Below are 17,412 nucleotides of genomic sequence, written 5' to 3'. Positions count from 1 at the left end.
AATAATTTAAATTTAAAAATGCAAAAATATTCAAGAGCACAACTTTCTCGATGTTTACTCCACTGGAAACAAAGGTAAAAATAGAACCGATTATTGGCGAACGAGTTGATCAGCTGATGCGCGCCCCAAAACATGTTTCTCTTAAGGCTGTTGTTAATAGATTTGTACTCGTTAATAGAACTGAAAGTCCTTATGGGAGGTAACTCCTAAATTGAACCGCTCGTTAATGGGGGGTCCACTATATTTCAATGTCACTCATTTCGTGATTTTAAATTTCGCGACTCTAAAACCGTACCAATTAGTCGCAAAACTTGAGATCCTGCTGTATATCATCATAATCATCATAATATACAGTATAAGTTATATTTTCATAAATCACAAGGATAGGGTGAGCATCTACAACAATGTCAGTATAATATCTTTATTCTGTATATTACAGCGACATCATGCAGTTGTCAAACTACAAATCATAAGTAACTCTTTAAAATGAATGTATTGTGGTGTGGGGCATCACAATTATTACCACTCTCTCACTTAAGCAAATATAAAGACTAGTATAGTACACTTTAAAAAATAAAAGACTAGTACAGGGCTTCCCGGGATTATGAACGATTTCCATTCCTGAGAACATTCTCAAGTGCACTATATCATAGTCTATGTTCTTTTATACATCTTGCCTATCTCGCTGGTCTTTTGTTAGTGTTGTAGAACGGCTAGACATGGGCAACATGGTTCCACCAGCCCAGATTGCATCACAACAACATGCCTGCTTTGTACTCGGTCAAAATCGTTATTCATCATATGACAAGGCAAGAAATTGATTTTCAGTACTACACTCTACTGTAGTTATGTATTTTAGTTAAAATAAGACTGAGTTTACAATAATTTTATTCTATTAAAATAGCATTTACCAATAAGTTTAAAGGGACACTAATAATTAGATAAGGGGAAATATCCATTAAAACCGAGCATGTATATGGGGAAGTGATTGTTTTGGTGGTGATGGTGCTGGGAAGTAATTGTGGTGGTGGTGCTGGGAAGTGATTGTGGTGGTGGTCTTGGACAGTGTTTATGGTGGTGCTGGAAAGTACACAACTTCCCTTGCACCACATTCAACCCATAGTGCAATCTGTGGAGGGGCGAGGGCCATGTTTATACCCTAGTAGTTTAAGGGATATGTGTACAGAATGTTGTTATGCATGTGCATATAGCTGTTTATACTATACTGTATGTACTGTACAGTACTATATTTTGCACACTTCGGGAACCGACATGAAAAACTCTCGAATTTTGCTTTCTCGCGGGGTTCATTCTACCTAACCCCCACGAGCTTTAAGAGAATACTGTATAAAACTATAAAATGAGAAATATGAAGAGCATAGGTGTGTGTGTGTGGGAGCTGAAAGTATGTGAAGTCCACTCGGTAAGCTTTACTGCGTGGCTGACTTACCCGCCTCCCTCCCTTCCATGTGACGTCACGGCACACACACGTCTCAGTCAGTTGGTTAACTCCACTGTCACTTGACTGCCTGGCTGAACTGTGACATCACTTAGATGTGTTTTTTATTAATTTATTGTAATATATACCTTCAGCATACTTCATGCATAATATGATTACCAAAATCACCTTTGGTATTATGTTTATTTCTGTTGCAGGTGGAGAAAGCTCGCAAGTTACGACTAGACACTTATGATATAGTTGTTGATAAATGTGCAGTTTCACCTGGTGGCCATCACATTGTTGCTGTCACTTCCAATAATATGGTATGTATTTGGAAAAGAGGCAAAGAAGAAGATGGTGATAATTAAGAAAACTACAGTAATGAACAAATTATAAAGTATTTGCTGCCATTGTGCACCAGTGCAATTACAATTAAGCTGAGTACTTTACTGTAGTGCTGACAAGTGGGAAAGTTTTGTCTCTTGTGATAGTGGACTGAAATGTCTTTGATGGTTATGTATGAAATTTATGGAAAAGATGGCAAAGAAATGTATCATGAAGTTGTCATTACTGTACTAAACACCAAATTATGTACTGTAATAGAAGTACAGTATAGTAGCTAAATAAATTTTGAATTCTTTGTCAGGCTAGTTAACATTTGCTTTATGCAAATGATTTTTGTTTATAAAGCAAAAAACAACAATTGCTGCCAAATGTAATTGAAATATTTTTTTGTAGCTAAATCAAGTTTAAATTGAAAAGATGTGTAATTTATCTTTGTATTGATATTTAATCCTCCATACAGCATATCTCAAAAGTGAGAATATAATTAAGTTGTGAAACATGTAGTCTACCTCTTCACTACCAGTCTCTCTAATTCCCTTAAAAGTTTTATGTACAGGCATCCCTCGGGTTACAGAAGGGTTCCGTTCCTGAAAATCTTTCTGCAATGCGAAATTCCATAATGCGAAACCATTTTTCCCATTGACTTCCATTATAAAAGTTGAGATGTATTTCTATGGGAATTTTTTTGAGGCCCAAGAACGTGACACAAGCAGATATACGTATGAAATTAGACGGTTTTAACCACATTCAGTGAGTCATTCATGATGTTACATGATAATAAATGAACAAAACACTCCAATTTTGCTTACCAGAAATGCAAAACCTTTGTTGTTAATTCACAAGATGTAGATGGAACTTCTGGACAGGTGTCCTCCTGTTCCTCACCAGCAGCTCACTCCTGTTCCATTAACATAAGATCCTCATTGGACAGATCCTCTCTGTGTGACTCTTAACAGCTCAACCACACCATCCTGATTCACTTGGTCGAACCCTGCACCATTTGCTAGAGTTAAAATTTCCTGCTGCACCTGATCGAAGGTCTGAACCTGGGGAAAACTTTTGAAATCGTGGACACAGTCTGGCCTGATGGTCTTCCACACCATTCATAGTTGTACATTTGACCACATCCCATCACTTGGCAATGTTTTCTGCAGCATTTATGATATTAAACTTCTTCCAGAAATCTCTGACTGATTACTGATCCTTGCCATCATTGCACCTGCAAGTTGTCTAAAAGTCCTGCATAAATATTACACATTAAAGCTGGCAATCACACCTTGATCCATAGGCTGGAGCAAGGAAGTTGTGTTCTTGGGCAGGTATTCAACCCTGATATTACTGGAAAGATCATTAAGGTTCACAGGGTAACTGGGAGCATTATATAGAAGTAACAAGGCTTTGTTGGCAATATTTTTTGGTTACTGTACCTTTCTACTACAGGTAAGAAACAGTTTGTAAATCAATCTTGGAACAGGCTGTCAGTCATCCATGCTTTCCTATTAGAGCGCCATATCACTGGTAACCTAGATTTGGCATAGGCCTTAAAAGCCCTTGGATTTTCTGAGTGGTACACAAGCATGGGTTTTAATTTCAAATCTCCTGCAGCATTACCCCCTAACAGAACCCTTACAGATCTTTGGAAGCCTTAAAACCAAGAGCTGTTTTCTCTTCGGTTTAAAGAAATATCCTGGCGGGCATGCATTTCCAAAAGAGGCTTGTTTTGTCAACATTGTACACTTGTGGTGTGTATCCATCAGCCTCAGTATCAGCACTGGCTGCTTCACCTACCATCTTAATGTTTTGTAGGTTTGATCATTTCTTAAATACTCAAAACACCCTTTGCTGGCACTTAAAGTTTTTTCATTAGAACTAGCACCTTGTTTGTGACTTAAATCTGCATACAGCCTCTTAGCTTTTTTTCTGAATTACCTTGGTGTTAATGGGCATATTTTGCTTGGTCTGGTCCTCAATCCACACACTGACTAAGCATTCCATTTTTATCATAACATCACTCCGATGAAAATTTAGTGTGCTGGCTGACAATGGAGTAGCAACTTCTTCACTAACCCTAATTTTGTCATTGTTATCACGGATTGTTCCGACAGTGGAGGTAGTAAGGCTCAAATTCTTGGAAATGTAACTCGGCTTCTCCCCATGTTCAAACCTCTTAACACTGCTAGCACTTGCACTGATGGCCTCTTTCCACTCATCTTAAATAAGAATATGTCCAGAAATTGGCACAGCTGATCATGGCTGGGGAATCAAATATACTGAAACTGCCTTGTGGCTACCACAGAGTATTCACATAAATTATTTTTACAGTTTTGGTAACGTAGGGGATGCCTGTACAGGTAACTCGCGTTTGATTTAAACGTTTTTTGAATAACGTGATTGTTCAATTAATACCAAAAGGTAATTTATGCGCAGTTATTTTTTAAATAACGAGTTCAAAGCGGTTTAAATTTGCCACGTGTGATGCCAGGTGAGGTGCTTGTAAGTTATGACTAAAGTCGCAGTCATATCAACATCAACGATTTTAATATTATTAATAATAATTATTATAATGTAATAATAACGGTTATTACTACTAATGATGAAACGACGTCCAGCAAGCTTCCCGCGTATTGCTTTCTCAGCTCACACCAGCACTACTTTTTCTCTCTGCTTTCTTTTGCATTGTGTGTTTATCACATACCTTTTTAGTGTTAAATGCTGTTTACCCCATTGAGCATGTCTGGAAAACGTCCATCTGCCTCCTCTGGGGCGCCTAAAGCTAAAAAGGCACGAAAAACAATCGCAACGGATGTGAAATTAAATGTGATCACCCACCTTCACAGAGCAGAGCGTGTGTCAGAGGTTGGCCGCGTGCTTGGTTTAAGTGAGAGCACTGTTCGTACCCTGTATGGTATATGATGGTTACCCTAACCTCTACCATTTACATGTATTCTTATGGGAAAATTTTGTGTAATTTAAGAGTTTTTGAATTAAGCGGTGATTTTCATGAACGTAACCTCCGCGTAAAACGAGAGGTGGGTGTACTGTGTTTACTGTAGAGTTATGCTTTGCAGATGTTGCTTTCCTTTTAAGCAAATAGGCCAGATCCAGACATTTCATTTTACTGAGGGCTGCTTGTTATCTGTTATTAGAAAATACCTTTTAATGTGGTTTGGTATTACAGTATACATGTCCATGGATAACAATTCCCATCTAATAGAAATATGTTTTTGCATAGGAGCACAGTACAGTGGTCCCTCGGTTAACGAACACAATTCGTTCCACAGAGTCGTTTGTTAACTGAATCCATTGTTTCAATGGGATATTGGGCAATTGGTTCCAGTTCACAGAAAAGTACAGTACATACAAAGTAAAAAAAAATGCAGTAAAGTACACTTACTTTGAGGTGTGTATGTAGAAGGTTCCTGGTTGATGATGATGATGGGAATTAGAAGTGGGGGTGTGGAGGAGAAGGGAGAAGAGAAGGAAGTGGGGATGGAGGAGAAATCACCTTTCAGGGGACCCGTGCTTGATGCCGTCATTTCACCAATAAAATTTTAAGTTCACTTGGTGTAATTCAAGATTATTTTATTTAAATCAACACTGGCTGCTCTATATATTATCAATATGTTAACTAAATTTCAGAATGACCAATAATTTCAATGTAAAAATGCAAAAATATTCAAGACACCAACAAAATAGATGTTCACTCCACTGTCAACAAAGCCAAACTAACGCCTGGTGGCTGAGTCAAGCGGCTGATGGGCGCACAAAAAACTAGTTCCCTGTATTGCATATATTATCAATATGTAAACTAAATTTTAAAATGACTAATAATTTTAATATAAAAAATGAAAAAATATTAAAGATCACAACTTTCTTTATATTTACTCCACTGGAAACGAATGTAAACATAGAACAGATTACTGAATTGGCAGACTAGCCCATCAGCTGGTCAGCTGATACTCACAACAAAACGTGTTGTTCGTAAGGATTTCGTTAATCAAAGTTTTGATCGTTAACTGAATTGAAGATCCTAATGGAAGGTAATTCGTTAATCGAACCATTATTAACCGAGGGACCACTGTACCTGATACATGGAAGCTGGTAACTCAGTGTTCGACGCGGTATCATATACAGTGACTGCCATAAATAATGGTGGAGCACGTGGTTTACCAGTACTTCAGTACTTTTGTCCATAACATTGCACGAGGCTAGTGATGTGCGTGATTAATCTCTAATGAAATTTTCCGTATATTGTGTGTATATTTCAGTGTTGTGGTTACTCTGCTAGACATCTTGCCTAAACTGTATATCTTATTAACCTTATTTTAATTCAGTACGTAGGAGTCAACTATGAAGTGTATTAATGAGGCCGGGCGTAAGTACTGGTAGACTACTTGCTCTGCCACTATTTATGGTGGCCACAATATATATATATTTTTTTATTCTTTTGACAATTGCGATGCTAGAATTTGTGCAGTGCTCATTGGTTGCATCAAACACCCAAACATTGAACATGATTTATTTTATGCTGTTTAAAGTTGCTTTTTTAATTTAAGAAACAGTACTGAGTTTTCTTTTTTCTTTTGGTATTTTCACATTAAAACATGTTTTTTCTATTCTTGTTTGTTTTTAAGTAATTTTATATAATTATATTTATGACCTGCTATTAATACCTGTTGAGAAATCTCTAATGCTGATCATTTCACTAGCCTCAGTTCTTGTTCTCTTGTAAGCTATTGTCATTTCTATCAGGGTTTTATTCAAAATTATTGTGCCTGTATTATATGTCATGAATCCAAAGTTATTTTGTTTTGGATCTTTGTGGCCTTAAAGTTCTCAGAAGATGTGATTGTTATTTTCTGTTACTTATTGTGATAATAGGCCAGTAGTGCCTACAAATAAGGTAATGCAAATGAAGAAACTATTCTGCATTTTTAACCTTTCATATACAGTATTTACCTCAAACACCAGAGCCATTTCATTTTTTTTTATGAACCCATGAAAGGTTTTTATTTATTTGATAATTCTGGGGTGTCTCATGTAAATTAAAGGTTTAAGGTTTCCAGCTGGATATATGTGACAATTTTTTATCAAATTATCTACTGTGCCCCACTTATGAAGAAACTTTAAAATTGAGTAAAGAATCATACATCAAACATATTTTCTATTTAAAGCCTGTAATCTATTTAATTTTATGCCTGTGAGACATGTGCCAAGTTAGAGAAATTTGTTACAGCATGATTGAAAACTGTGCAGATGATTTGGAATGTGTGGAATATTCTTAATGTAACAGTGTCACAAATATTGTCTTTGAGACAATGTGTTACAGTTATCCCTGAGTTGCCTTTTTGCATTTCATACTCCTACCAGTTACTAGCTCTGCATTAACTGAAGGGAATCAAATGTCTGAAAAGCCAGGAATATTGAGGAGTTTGTGCTTTCACTACTACAAGCCAGTTGAATATTTTGATATTATGTCCCCCCTAAAAAAATTCTAAAAACCTGTTTTTGTGATATACCCTGTAGTCCAGAATGCGACGTCTACCTTTATACCTAGGCATGTAAATGCTTAGCTTTAACTCGCCAGGTCAACATACAGGCAATTAATACATCTAATAATCACAGGGAAGGGAGGAGGGGTTACATTTTTACTTGTGTGCAAAGAAATGTATATTCCCTTTCTGCAGTTGCCCTTAGGGCAATTATTTCTTGTACAGTATACTTGTATATGTTTGTGTGTGTAGACACACACACACACACACACACACACATATGCTATAAGAACAGGCTAGTCCCAACCATTATAAAAATTATCAACAATTGTAATCAGCCAGTGTATGTATTCACTCCCAGCCAGTCTTACCTTTTTGCACTGTCAGTTTGTTGAAATGCCCTGTGGTATAACCTTTTCCCCACTTAATTATATATCATATTTGTATCACTTAAGTTATTTGTCAGTTCATGTAACCCATTCCCCAATTATGTAACTGTATATTTTCAGCCTACTGGCTGCCATGCTCTTTCAATAAACCATTAATTATAGTTGTTATTATCTTTATTATTATTATTATTACATAAATGCATACAAATGAATAATAATGGGGAAATCCTCTCACAAATAATAATAAACACGACAACAAAATGTAATGTAGAAAAAATGCGAGTTTACCCTCAAGTCAACTCGGTGCTTTGTTATTAAAGTGGAGTGGTCAAGTTGCCATACAGCGCCAGCTGGGTTGATACAAAGATCAAACATACGGAATTTCTTTCGTAGCCATCTAACCAACCCAACATGAAGGATGTCGGTAATTATGGTGTAATACTGTATACTTTTTCACAATATGCATGTAGGATGGTGTATGCATGTAAATGAGTAAAAATAAATGAAGGTTATGTATATCTACCCAAAAATACGAATTGAAAAAACCATAACACTTCACAGCTTGGCTCAGTAGCCTGGTGGTTACAATGATGAGCTAACCTAGCAACAATGACATGAATAAGCACTATTCTATCAGTAAACACAAGAAAGGAGGAAACTGCAGCGGGCCTATTGGCCTATACTGGGCAGTCCCATTTACACCCAACCCCTATTGCTCATATATCCATCCAACCTATGTTTGAAGCTATCCAGCGTATTCGAGTTAATGATGGTATTTGGTAACTTGTTCCACTCGTCCACTACTCTATTTCCAAACCAATGTTTACCTATTTTGCGCCTAAATCTAATTTTTTTTTTAATTTAAAACCATTTTTGCGAGTTCGCTCCTGGTTGGATAGTTTAAATACCTTTGTAATGTCTCCTTTGTTTAGCTCTGACTTCCGTTTATACACCTCTATCATAGCGCCCCTCACTCTACCTCGAAGGAGTGCAAATTAAGATGCTTTAACCTGTCTCTGTACTCAAGGTTCCTAATGCCCGGGATTAGTCTTGTCATTCTCTGAATTCTTTCTAAGGATTCTATATCCATTCTGAAATACGGTGACCAGAATTGAACTGCGTAATCCAAGCGAGGTCTCACAAGCGCAGATATAGTTTTAGGATGACCTCACTAGTCTTGTAACTAACACTCCTTTGTATGAACCTAAGTACTTTATTAGCCTTGTTTCGAGCAAATACACATTGTTTACTTGGCTAAAGATTCCTACTTATCATTACTCCTAAATCTTTCTCGCAGTCGGATTTCTCAATAACATCTTTGTCCATCTAGTATCTTGTTTCCCTGTTTACATCTCCTATACTGAGGACTTTACATTTGTCCACATTGAATTTCATCTGCCATTTTTCAGACCATTTGAAAAATTTGTTTTGATCTTCCTGTAGTCTTGCAGAGTCCTCGTCAGATTTAATTACATCCCCTATTTTAGTGTCATCAGCAAATTTACTTATGTTGCTGTCTACGCCGATATCTATGTCGTTTATGTATATAATAAATAATAATGGTCCAAGTACTGAGCCTTGAGGAACTCCACCAGTGACGTTGCTCCAATCGGATTTAGTGCCGTTAATGCTCACGCACTGTTTCCTGTCCTGTAACCACGTCATAATCCATTTTAGAATATCTCCTTTAATTCCATGAGCCTCCACTTTTCTTATTAGTCTTTCGTGGGGGACTCTGTCTAAGGCTTTGCTAAAGTCGAGATATACCACATCATAATTGTGCCCCTTGTCCACTGATTTAAAAACATGAAAAGAATGTTAATAGATTAGTTGGAAATGAATGCCCGCTTGTGAAGCCATGTTGGGATTCATTGATTCAACTTGTGCTTCTCCAGGTGATTTCGAATAGAGTTTGAAATGATTGGTCTGTATATAATCAGTGCTTCGGGTATCATGTTTAAATTTTCGGTGGTGAAAACTGTTGAAAAATATTTATTCAGATTATTGCTCATTTCTCCGTCGTTATCACATTAGCTCACCAGTATCTGACTGTATTGGTCCAATCTTTTCTCGTGTTTTAGTTTGATACATTTGATAGAATCCCTTGGGGTTTGACTTCGTCTCCTTTGCTACCTTCAGTTCATTATTCCTCTGCTTTTCTTATCTCGGTCTTAACCCTACCGGCCAATACCTTAAAATAATCTCGGAGGTAAACTTCACCACGATTTATTCTCCCATGGCCTTCTTTTGTCCAATAATATTCTTTAAATAATTATTTATCCATTTAGGGTCATTGTTGTTTGATCTGAGTTTTCTGTATGGTATGTTCTGCCTTTGTGCATTAAGTAACTCATTATTTAAATTGTTGTGGAACTCGTCAACCTCAGATCTCGTTATCAGGTCATCCTCAACCATCAAGTCTCCAGGTAAGGTGAGGTCGCCCTCTGTGGGTACATTGTGTGAGGTCACCTCATGTGAGGTTATGTAATTCACCCCCAAGCGTGATAACAGTAAATCCAGTGAAATATGGCAGGGAGCGAGGAGAGTTAAAGCTCCTGTTGCCAGGCATATGTATGGGGGAAATACATGACCTTATCTCTCTTCACTTGTTTGAGTGCCTTTCCGTGGCTGGATGAAGGTGGTTGAGGGCATTTGGGAGCCATCACAAGCACAAGAGCAGAGTAGCACACGCATGAGACGTACAAGTGTTTATCTCGGACTGAGCCACGGAGCGAGCACGTGTGGGGCAGTCTCCTAGGACAAGAGAGACATATAAGAACATAAGAAAATAAGGAGTCTGCAATAGGCCGGTTGGCCTGTGCATGTGCATAGCAGTTCCTGTTGAGAGTTACAACCACTCTCTATCATCCATGAATCTATCTAGCTTCCTTTTAAAACTCTCCAGCATTCCAGCACTTACTACAAAGTTGCTAAGCTTTTTCCACTCGTCCACCACCCTATTTGTGAACCAGTTCCTTCCTATCTCCCTTCTAAACCTAAACTTATCCAACTTAAATCCGTTGCTACGAGTCCAATCCTGCTCGGATATTATAAGAACTTTATCTATATCGCCTATATTGATTCCTTTCACCCACTTAAATACGTCTATCATATATCCCCGCACTCTTCGTCTTTCTAGGAATGCAAGTTTAGTTTCTTTAACCTATCTTGATATGGAAGGTTTCTAAGTCCCGGAATCATTTTCGTCATTCTTCGCTGCACCAACTCCAGTGAATTGATATACTGTACATTCTATAATAAGGGCACCAGAACTGAATCGCATAATCGAGGTGCGGCCTGACTAACGCAAGATATAGTTGCAATAAGGCCTCTGCACTCTTATTACTTACACTTCTAGATATAAAACCGGGATGCCACAAAACTCGCGCGCTCTCCGTACCGACCGCAAAAATGCCGGCAACTTTAAAACTACCTGCCAAAAATGCAATTCTTGCAAGGTCCGGACCTGTCTTTTCGGCACTTTTGGCAAACTCGTCAAAAATGCAATTCTCTCAAGGTCCGGACATGACTTTTCGGCACTTTTGGCGAACCCGCCAAAAATGCAATTCTCACAAGGTCCTGACCTGTCTTTTCGGCACTTTTGGCAAACTCGTCAAAAATGCAATTCTCGCAAGGTCCAGACATGTCTTTTCGGCATTTGGGGTCTGAAGAGGCCAACCTTGTATTACCTCCGACTGCAGCGATGAGTTTGTTGGAGAACGTCGTCTTCCGGGTTAACTGGTGATGTCATTGCAAATGGGGGGACCCTGTTTTTAGAGAAATAAACTTCTCGACTATTATAGCAGGATTTTAAACTTTTATTACTAATTATATATACCGTATCACTCTACGAGCGTGGCAGAGTGTATTTCTTGTCTTTACCAAGAACCGACAACTCGTCCATTAACACTACGACTCCTGTTGTCTCGGTGTGGCTGCCAAAATCTTTCGTCCTTTGTGTCATTTTTTTTCCAACACAATTTTCTACAGATAGTTTTTTAAGTGACTGTATATATCATGTTTTAGGTGTGGTTAGTTCAAGAGACGACATGAAAAGAATTAGATCCTATACGAGGCATTCTGTACTACAGATTGACAACCCTTTATCCGAAAACCGAAAGTTTTTTTGTGGGGCCTTTTTTTTTTTTTTTTTTTTATGTGAATCAGCCCACCCAGGCACAGATCACTGACCCACATCGGGGCCTGGGTGGCGAAAATGTAATAGAAATAATAATAATTATAATAATAATTCATAGTAAATAAAATTTTTAATAAAAATACACCAAAATAAAATAATAATGATTACAATAATAATAATAATAAAATATAATAATAAAATTAATAATAATAATACTGTAATAATAAAATAATAATAAAACAGCAAAGATCAAAAGTGAGAAACACAACCTAGACCTATGAATTATTATTATTATTATTATTATTATTATTATTATTATTATTTTTATTATTTTTATTTTTATTATTTTTATTTTTATTATATTTTCGCCCCCCAGGCTCCAATGTAGGTCAGTGATCTATGCCTGGGTGGGCTAATTCACATATAAAAAAAAAATTAACCATTCTGAAAACCGAAAAATTCCTAAAACCAAAATGCCTCTGGCCCCAAGGATTTCGGATAAAGGATTGTCAACCTGTACTGATGTAATACAACTGTATATACGTAGTTTATAGGATTTATTTTACGTAAATGGATTTTTAATATTTTCTGACAGTATGTTGGTGCGTCTGTGATATATTGTTAATGCAGATATTTATTTTGTAAGAAAAATAACAAAATAATCCTGGAAGCTCTTATGATTTTCACATTAAATTTAGCTGCTGAGTGTCAAACAGGTCACTCATTTCTCTACAAGGCTTCATCACGTTACTGAACTAATAATGTTTACTAACCTAACCTAACTGACTCACCATATGATGGAATCACTTATTTCTTACTTTATTGGCCGTCTCTTCTTTGTCTTTGGGATAAGGGACGAGTTACCACAATGTCACATATTTACATTCGTTCTTGCACTTAGGACACTTTACTGAGGTCGGGAGAACACCATGAGATTGAAAAAATGCTATAGTTTCTTCATTTTTCCCTCAAACTCGCAATCGGCTCCATATAATTGAAGTGACACCCATCGCAGACTTCCATGATTGGAAATGAATTTGAATTTGGAAAAATGAGACCCAAAATAAAAATCGAATTTGATTGGGCCAAAAATACCGCGAATTAAACCACAAATCATTTTAATTGTTTGCCCCCAAAAAACGCTTTTGATTGGCCGCGTGATGATTTATGAAGGAGACACGCAGTGTGATGAGGTGAGGTAGGCAATAATAGCTGAAGATTAATGGAAGAAAATAGAGAAAATTTTGGATACGCTATCTCCGTTATTATACATTTGCGACGGTAATGTAATAGACGAAATTATCTTATAACTTGACGTCTTATTCGAATATGATAATAGATTAGGTGTAGGAATGTGGGGTGCGAAATGCAATAAAACCAATAAAAATAATAATAATAATAATAATAATAAAACCCTCTCCACACAAGTTATTTTGTTCTTTCTCCAATCTTACCAATAAGTTGTTAAACTAACCAAACTAGTAGGTAGTAGGCAGCTACCAAACAGGGAGGTACTACTGCCTGGGAAGATATTGGAAGCATAATGTACTGTATTGTCTAATGGTAGACCCTGCTGCCATATGGCAACACGAAAATTGTGACCAAGTCCCAGGTTGTTGGTCTAGCTTTGTGCTTCATTTACTCACAATTGCAGGGTCTCAATTGTTTCTCTTACTATTGACAACAAACATACATATAATGTTTTTCATTTTTGTATTTCTTTATGGTTCTTTGTTATTATTATTATAATTTTTATTTTATTTTATTTTCAATTTTGTATTATATATTATAATTTTATTTACTATGAATTAATTTTATTATTATTATTGGCCCTTACCTTCTCTCAGGCCCCGATGGGTCAATGACCTGTGGGCTATCTCTAAAAAAAAAGTGCTGTATCGCATTGTATTTCTTTATAACTACAGTTTATTTTGTGTAAATACAAAAACATTTTTATTTTATTTTATTCTATTCATTTGATGTGCGAAATTCTTGTGTCTGAAATTATCTGACGTGTTTTGAAAATATTACAGCAGAGACTAATTAATAAGTAATAATAAAAAAAACAAGCACCCTGTAGTGGATTTCTCCCCTACAAACGCTGTTTGTCGCTTAGCCGACCCCACCAATTCCCCAGTGTATGCCTCGTGGTCTAGGTCAACCAGCGCCGCCATACATCACGGAGCGGGGGTCAACTACTAAGCCACGCAACCCCCCGCTATTTAAGACCTGACCTCGTGGTGACCTGTCTCTTTCTACCTACACCAACCAGCCAGCAACACCTCCTCCTCCTCCTCCTCCGCCTGCCTGGTGATCCTCGCTCCCGCCGGAGAGCATGGCGACCCACAAGCTGGTCCTCCTCTGAGCACCCTCACCAACCAGCTCTCTCTACATCACGCTTGTAACCATGCTGCCTTCCCAGCACCAAGCTGCATTGTACATCCAATACAACATGTATATAGAGAGCACATTATGAGTTTCCTTTCTCCAACCCATCCTGAGTGAGAACACAAACATCTTGAACCCCACAAATGGTGACTCCCGGAGATTCGCACTCACACAGGATGGAGGAGAAACTGATAACACTCCCAGTCTTCAAGCAACATGGAAGACTGGCTTATCCACACAGAAGCAGCTCTCATCGGCTCTACAACTACTGTCTCTAGACCGCAGGTTAGACACCCTAGAGCAGCTCTGCTACTCTAAGCAGACAGTCGCTCCTCTTCCGACACCAGCACGCCCGTCCTGCCTCAGACGCCAATCCCGGCCCAGCAGTAACCCCTGCCTCCCCTGATGCGGTTTCTGTTCCTGCCATGAGGGTAGCACAGCATTCATCGCCTCCACACACCCTTTTTCTCCCTCTCTTCTCCCACAGATATTGTGTATCTAGACAGTTGTATCCAGCGACCGGCTCATCCACGCCATCGCCGTTGTCTCACATGAGGCATGCACCGCCCGTTCTGCCTCACATGTGCTATGCAACCCTGCAGACAAGTCTCCTACACCGCCTTTAGGGAAGGGGGAGTATTGTAGTGGATTTCTCCCCTACAAACGCTGTTTGTCGTTGCGTAGCCGACCCCACGAATTCCACAGTGTGTGCCTCGTGGTCTAGGTCAACCAGCGCCGCCATACATCACGGAGCGGGGGTCAACTACTAAGGCACGCCTACCCCCCCGCTATTTAAGACCTGACCTCGTGGTGACCTGTCTCTTTTTTACCTACACCAACCAGCCAGCAACACCTCCTCCGCCTGCCTGGTGGTCCTCGCTCCCGCCGGCGAGCATGGCGACCCACAAGCTGGTCCTCCTCTGGGCATCCTCACCAACCAGCTCTCTCTACATCACGCTTGTAACCATGCTGCCTTCCCAGCACCAAGCTGCATTGTACATCCAATACAACATGTATAAAGAGAGCACATTGTGAGTTTCCTTTCTCCATTCCATCCTGAGTGTGAACCCAAACCTCCTGAACCCCACAGTACTCTCAGTAGTGTTTCAAACTCCTCTCGCTTATCAAGAAACGTGTCATTATTAGTGTACATGACATTCAAGCCAGAATTTGTTCTCGGCAACGTCTCTGCTCTTAGTAGTAACCCCCCCCCCCATTCTCAGAAGGTGCAGCATTTGCTAAGTACACTGTATTTTGCAGGGTGTGGTTAGAAATGTCATTGCTTACACGGCGCTCACCTCCTCCAGTCTGGTAGGCGGAGCTGGTGCCACCTCCCGGGTGGGGGTTAGAGCGGGTGGAGGGTCCACTGCTGCCCCTTGGCCCTGTGTCGGCACACTTGCTTCCACTACCCTTCCCCTGAATATAACCCATGTACACCCGTCCCCGTTCTTCCTTGACTCCTCCCTCTTCTGCTTCAAGTCCTGCAGGAGCTTTTTGTGCTGTTCCCTCTGCATTACTGTGCGATCTGGGTGAATGAATACACTCTGAGATGCCTCGCTCCTTGCTAAGTTTTTTGCCTGCCAAATAACCTTTCATTTCTCTTCCCCACTTGCTAGTGTGATCCTGTGGGGGCGAGGCTTATGCCCCTGCTTTTGTCCCAGCCTCCTCACATCCTGAGGGGTTGATGGAATCTTCAGAACCTCTGTACAAATATTTGAAACTGCATCTTATCGTGTGTTACCTTACTCACAGTTCCCTCCGCCTGGCTCTCTGGGACTCCAAAAACTATTACAGTACATTGTTCCTGTGCTGGAAACGTTCCTGTTGCTCCTCCTCTCCCCTAACAGTAGGTCCGTTAATTTTCATTTCTTCGACACACTTCTTCAGAGTCCCTAGCTGCTGTAGAACCTGTTCTGATCCTGCATTACTCTCCGCCCCCTCCCGTGGCCCTGCTAATATGTCAGCATAACTCCTCTTAGCAACCATCTCCATTCTATCTGCTACTTCCTCAGTCTTAGCAAGGATCTCTTTCCCAACTTGCTCTAGTTTGGCAACCAGCAGGGCTCCAGCTTCATCTATTTTCGTCCCTAGAGAACTCGTTCCCTTATGGCTTGCAATCGCCTCATTCACCTTGACTATGCAGGCAGGGCAATTCCAGCAACAGCCATCATGCTTTACGGCAGTTTGCAACTTCCTAAATGCCGTAAGGGTCAGGCCTGTATCCTCCATATCTGACGTCTCCCTGCAGTAATCACATATCAAACTCATGGTTGTTGTTGTGGGGGTGCAGACTGTGTATAGATCTACACCTATTAAAAAAAAAGTAAAGAGAGAGAAAAAAGAACAGTACTTAGCTACTCTCTGTTGCCTAAAGAGCACTTGACATCAGCAACAGTGTATTTAGTAAGTATTGCATAATGATCACTGACTAGGTGGTCTGAGATGACCTTAGCCTTGACATTACTGTCTACTAGGTTATACCCAATCACATAATCAAGTCTTCCCCCCATCAGATGTGTCACTTTGTCTGTGTCGTATACAGTGATATTATGATTATTGATGTAATTCACGAACACCCTCCCATTAGAGTTACACTGGACATCACCGAGGACAGTGTGACGAGAGTTAAAGTCACCCATACACAGCATAGCATTGTTACCTGATGGCTTTGGTAACACGTCTGCTCGCAGCTCATTACACCGAACATAGATGTTATACAGCGAAAATTGACTGTTTGCTGTCTTTACTGTAAATTGTTGATAGTGAATACTTTCATCATTGTGAGTTTTGATCCATTTACAGACCAGACCATTCTTTACACAAGTGAGCAGGCCACTTCCTGCTCCACAATTGTGTGCTGTAAACCCAGCTATCCTGGGTGCAACTTTCTTCTGGGTGCTGGACGTGCAAGGTTCTTGTAAACCAATAACATCAATGTTAAAAACTTTAACAAACCATTGTAGGTCATTAATTCTGCGGTTAACATTCCGGATATTCCATGAAATGAACCTAAGCATTCGTGTTATTCGTTCCACCTTGAACTTAGTATAGAGAGTCGCGCGTTGCTTCATAGATCAGCCTGACCAATAAGTTAACCATTTCAAATTCATCACCCCTGGAGTTCTTGATAATGCGCCTCACGGCCCTTATTCCAGTAGGATTTTTATCCACAGGTTCCTTCATTAGTCCCGCGAGTTCCTACTCCATAAATATTGGAAG

General features: G+C 39.3%; 1 protein-coding gene across 3 annotated transcripts in view; it reads left to right on the top strand.

Moving 5' to 3' along the window:
• Positions 1–4,630, top strand: part of LOC121873307 (leucine-rich repeat and WD repeat-containing protein 1-like) — a 53,307-nt gene extending 48,677 nt beyond the window's left edge. For all 3 annotated transcript variants that reach the window (XM_042376811.1, XM_042376809.1, XM_042376810.1), the window contains exon 10: positions 1,657–4,630. In XM_042376811.1, coding sequence (XP_042232745.1) covers positions 1,657–1,809 — 153 coding nt within the window. In that variant the 3' untranslated portion in view covers positions 1,810–4,630. The remainder of the gene's footprint in view (positions 1–1,656) is intronic.
• Positions 4,631–17,412: the final 12,782 nt, after the last annotated feature.

The sequence above is a fragment of the Homarus americanus genome, unplaced genomic scaffold (assembly GCF_018991925.1).
Source record: "Homarus americanus isolate GMGI-L3 unplaced genomic scaffold, GMGI_Hamer_2.0 scaffold32929, whole genome shotgun sequence".
NCBI lineage: Eukaryota > Metazoa > Arthropoda > Malacostraca > Decapoda > Nephropidae > Homarus > Homarus americanus.
This window is presented reverse-complemented; position numbering and strand designations above follow the sequence as displayed.